Source organism: Oncorhynchus kisutch, linkage group LG30 (genome assembly GCF_002021735.2).
Source record: "Oncorhynchus kisutch isolate 150728-3 linkage group LG30, Okis_V2, whole genome shotgun sequence".
NCBI classification, from domain to species: domain Eukaryota; kingdom Metazoa; phylum Chordata; class Actinopteri; order Salmoniformes; family Salmonidae; genus Oncorhynchus; species Oncorhynchus kisutch.
The window spans coordinates 48,353,209-48,358,382 of record NC_034203.2 but is presented as its reverse complement, the minus strand read 5'-3'; the positions used below and the strand labels follow the sequence as shown (position 1 = coordinate 48,358,382).

Genomic DNA, 5,174 nt, shown 5'->3' with positions numbered 1-5,174 from the left:
GTGAATTGAGAGAGAGAAAGAGAGAGAGAGAGAGAGAGAGAGAGAGAGAGAGAGAGAGAGAGAGAGAGAGAGAGAGAGAGAGAGAGAGAGAGAGGGAGAGAGAGAGGGAGAGAGAGAGAGAGAGAGGGAGGGAGGGAGGAGGGAGGGGAGGAGGGAGAGTGAATTGAGAGAGAGAAAGAGAGAGAGAAGTGGAATTGAGAGAGAGAAAGAGAGAGAGAGAGAGAGAGAGAGGAGCGAGAGAGCGAGAGAGAGAGAGAGAGAGAGAGAGAGAAAACTGGTAGAAAGCTGGACAGAGTTCCATCTCGGCTTCTGTTTTTACAGGGAACTTCCTAGACTCACCACTTTCCCCTCTGACTCACTCTCCCTTCTATGCCAAAAAGAACATGTCTTTTGACTGTGTGTTCCTTTCCCCTATTAATGCTAGTGGTCACAGAGAACATGATTGATAATAATACACCACATTCTGCACTGTAATGCAATAGCTAAGCAACCCAGTTAAACCTCTTAGACAAAGATTTGATGTACGATAATTAGGAGTCATCTGTTGACGGACGATGAACAAGAATATATCGGCCTTTGTTCATATGCAACTTACATTACATTTTTTAAAGACAAAACGGACAATGATGAATGCATATCCGACTTCGTATGTTTTCATGCGGCTCTGTCTCACCGCGCAGCCTTAGAGTTCACCCTAGTAAGCAGCCTTAGATTTAACCTAGTAAGCAGCCTTAGATTTAACCTAGTAAGCAGCCTTAGATTTAACCTAGTAAGCAGCCTTAGATTTAACCTAGTAAGCAGCCTTAGATTTAACCTAGTAAGCAGCCTTAGATTTAACCTAGTAAAGCAGCCTTAGAGTTAACCTAGTAAGCAGCAAGCAGCCTTAGAGTTAACCTAGTAAGCAGCCTTAGAGTTAACCTAGTAAGCAGCCTTAGAGTTAACCTAGTAAGCAGCCTTAGAGTTAACCTAGTAAGCAGCAAGCAGCCTTAGAGTTAACCTAGTAAGCAGCAAGCAGCCTTAGAGTTAACCTAGTAAGCAGCCTTAGAGTTAACCTAGTAAGCAGCCTTAGAGTTAACCTAGTAAGCAGCAAGCAGCCTTAGAGTTAACCTAGTAAGCAGCCTTAGAGTTAACCCAGTAAGCAGCCTTAGAGTTAACCTAGTAAGCAGCCTTAGAGTTAACCTAGTAAGCAGCCTTAGAGTTAACCTAGTAAGCAGCCTTAGAGTTAACTAGTAAGCAGCAAGCAGCCTTAGAGTTAACCTAGTAAGCAGCAAGCAGCCTTAGAGTTAACCTAGTAAGCAGCCTTAGAGTTAACCTAGTAAGCAGCCTTAGAGTTAACCTAGTAAGCAGCAAGCAGCCTTAGAGTTAACCCAGTAAGCAGCCTTAGAGTTAACCTAGTAAGCAGCCTTAGAGTTAACCTAGTAAGCAGCCTAGAGTTAACCTAGTAAGCAGCCTTAGAGTTAACCTAGTAAGCAGCCTTAGAGTTAACCTAGTAAGCAGCCTTAGAGTTAACCCAGTAAGCAGCCTTAGAGTTAACCTAGTAAGCAGCCTTAGAGTTAACCTAGTAAGCAGCCTTAGAGTTAACCTAGTAAGCAGCCTAGAGTTAACCCAGTAAGCTACTATTGATGATTGAATGCTAGAATCTCGCTTGATGAAGGGTTTTTAATGTTGTTTTAGAACTATGGTACATACAGGCTCTCCATTGGCTCCAGATGAACCCTCTCTGCCCTGATCTCCACGAGGTCCTGGGTCACCCTGAAGGGACAGAAGACATCAGTCAACACACACCTTCATCATCATCATCATCATCATCATCATCATCATCATCATCATCACCATCATCATCATCATCATTACCACTTCTGTAATTTGCACGGACTTCATGGAGTGGAATGTTAGCTAAAGAGAATGGTAACCAGGCTAGCTTTCAACTCCCTAGATTAGGGAGGGGCAACTTTGATCGGGGGGTAGGGGCCACAAAAACAGAACTCATCATGAGGGGCCGCAGTGGATTGTGGGTCTGTGTACCCACGTCCAAACCCCCACCCCAAAAAACATTTAGCGGCCCCCCCTCGTGACATCCAAGAGAAAACATTAACGTTTTAAAATTAATTTCATGAAATTCTACACATTTTGCCACAGGGGGGGGGCAAATGTTTCCAGTTTTTTTTAAAGATATGGGCTAATGGAAAACCACATTTCTAAATGTCACCGTGTGTATTCTAACTGTCAACAGGAAGTTGAGACCCCGACTGAGTCCCCCCCCCCCCCACCCAAATCATCCCTGCCCCAGATCATTTGCCTTGCTCAAGGACATCAAGGACATCATCATCATCATCAACATCATCACTCACCAAATCTCCTCTTGGTCCTCTGTTTCCACGGGTTCCTTGTTCTCCTTTCTCTCCTGGGGTTCCCTGAAGGAGAATGGACAGAAGTTAACACAGACACGCAGACACGCAGATACACAGACACACAGATACACAGATACACAGACAGACAGCCACACAGATACACAGACACACAGACACACAGATACACAGACACACAGACACACAGACACGCCAGACACACAGATACACAGATACACAGACACACAGATACACAGACCACACAGACACGCAGACACGCAGACACACAGATACACAGATACACAGACACACAGATACACAGACACACAGACACGCAGACACACAGATACACAGATACACAGACACACAGACACACAGATACACAGACACGCAGATACAGACACACAGACACACAGACACACAGACACACAGACACACAGAAACAGAGTGTAGTAGTAGTAAAGTGTGAATACTTTGTCTCCTCGGAGGCCGTCCGGTCCAGGTGCTCCCTGAAACACACAACAGTCATGATGCCACACTTGATGTCATCAACACTTTCTTGTGAACAGAATCTTCCTATAATTCTCAGGTGTTAGAATCACTTACATCATCACCCCGCTGTCCTTTGTCCCCATTGGCTCCTTTTGGGCCCAGTGTACCCTATCAGAACACAGCATGTTAATATGAGTTGATTCAGAGTCACATAAACACAACCAACTCATGTACACACACATACACACACCTTGGTTCCGGGCGGTCCGTAGTTACCGGGTCGTCCTGGTTCTCCGTTTTTCCCCCCGATCACCCTGAAACAAGAAATACACTTGTCAACATCGCCATGGTAACAACAGTACAACAGGAAGTTATCTTACTGTACCTTAGCTCCTTTGGTTCCGTATGGACCAGGATCTCCCTTAGGACCGTCCGTCTCCTTGTGAGCCCTACAACCAGAATAGAAGTCAGAATATAGAACAGGGAGCAATAGAACCCAAGTGTTCTAGAGCCCCTGAGGTAGAGCAGAGCTTCACTACCTCACACAGTTCTACTACTGATTATCCACCAGACCCTTAGGGTACACCTATTACTACATGTGGCTAAAACAGACAGACAGAGGGACAGACAGACAGAGGGACAGACAGACAGAGGGACAGACAGACAGAGGGACAGACAGAGGGAGAGACAGACAGACAGACAGACAGAGGGACAGACAGACCAGCCTGTTAAACTGTGTTTACATACTCTGTTGGCAGCATGTTTATAACTAACCCCTGGGGGATAACATACTGTAAACACACACACACACTGTATAAGGGTCTTTCTGTAAACTAACAAACTAGGGTACCAGTGGTACCAGAATCATTTGACAACTGTAAGGAGCTGTTACCAAGGGATTCAGAATCATTTGACAACTGTAAGGAGCTGTTACCAAGTGATTCAGAATCATTTGACAACTGTAAGGAGCTGTTACCAAGGGATTCAGAATCATTTGACAACTGTAGGAGCTGTTACCAAGTGATTCAGAATCATTTGACAACTGTAAGGAGCTGTTACCAAGGGATTCAGAATTGTTTGACAACTGTCAGGAGCTGTTACCAAGGGATTCATAATCATTTGACCTGTTACCAAGTGATTCATAATCATTTGACCTGTTACCAAGGGATTCAGAATCATTTGACCTGTTACCAAGGGATTCAGAATCATTTGAAAACTGTCAGGAGCTGTTACCAAGGGATTCAGAATCATTTGACAACTCTAAGGAGCTGTTACCAAGGGATTCAGAATCATTTGACCTGTTACCAAGGGATTCAGAATCATTTGACCTGTTACCAAGGGATTCAGAATCATTTGACCTGTTACCAAGTGATTCAGAATCATTTGACAACTGTAAGGAGCTGTTACCAAGGGATTCAGAATCATTTGACAACTGTAAGGAGCTGTTACCAAGTGATTCAGAATCATTTGACAACTGTAAGGAGCTGTTACCAAGGGATTCAGAATCATTTGACAACTGTAAGGAGCTGTTACCAAGTGATTCAGAATCATTTGACAACTGTAAGGAGCTGTTACCAAGGGATTCAGAATCGTTTGACAACTGTCAGGAGCTGTTACCAAGGGATTCATAATCATTTGACTTGTTACCAAGTGATTCATAATCATTTGACCTGTTACCAAGGGATTCAGAATCATTTGACCTGTTACCAAGGGATTCAGAATCATTTGAAAACTGTCAGGAGCTGTTACCAAGGGATTCAGAATCATTTGACAACTGTAAGGAGCTGTTACCAAGGGATTCAGAATCATTTGACCTGTTACCAAGGGATTCAGAATCATTTGACCTGTTACCAAGGGATTCAGAATCATTTGACAACTGTAAGGAGCTGTTACCAAGGGATTCAGAATCATTTGACCTGTTACCAAGTGATTCAGAATCACTTGACAACTGTAAGGAGCTGTTAAAAAGTGATTCAGAATCATTTGACAACTGTAAGGAGCTGTTACCAAGGGATTCAGAATCATTTGACCTGTTACCAAGAGATCCAGAATCATTTGACCGGTTACCAAGTGGTCCAGAATCATTTGACCTGTTACCAAGTGATTCCGAATCATTTGACAACTGTAAGGAGCTGTTACCAAGGGATTCAGATCATTTGACCTGTTACCAAGTGATTCATAATCATTTGACCTGTTACCAAGGGATTCAGAATCATTTGACAACTGTAAGGAGCTGTTACCAAGGGATTCAGAATCATTTGACCTGTTACCAAGGGATTCAGAATCATTTGACAACTGTCAGGAGCTGTTACCAAGGGATTCAGAATCATTTGA

At 43.7% G+C, this 5,174-nt stretch overlaps 1 protein-coding gene across 1 annotated transcript in view; it reads right to left on the bottom strand.

Moving 5' to 3' along the window:
* Window positions 1-5,174, bottom strand: part of LOC109884049 (collagen alpha-1(VI) chain-like) — a 76,909-nt gene that overhangs the window by 39,673 nt on the left and 32,062 nt on the right. The window contains 7 exon segments of the mRNA XM_031810018.1: window positions 1,690-1,752; window positions 2,352-2,414; window positions 2,822-2,857; window positions 2,955-3,008; window positions 3,091-3,154; window positions 3,226-3,281; window positions 3,284-3,289. Coding sequence (XP_031665878.1) covers window positions 1,690-1,752; window positions 2,352-2,414; window positions 2,822-2,857; window positions 2,955-3,008; window positions 3,091-3,154; window positions 3,226-3,281; window positions 3,284-3,289 — 342 coding nt within the window.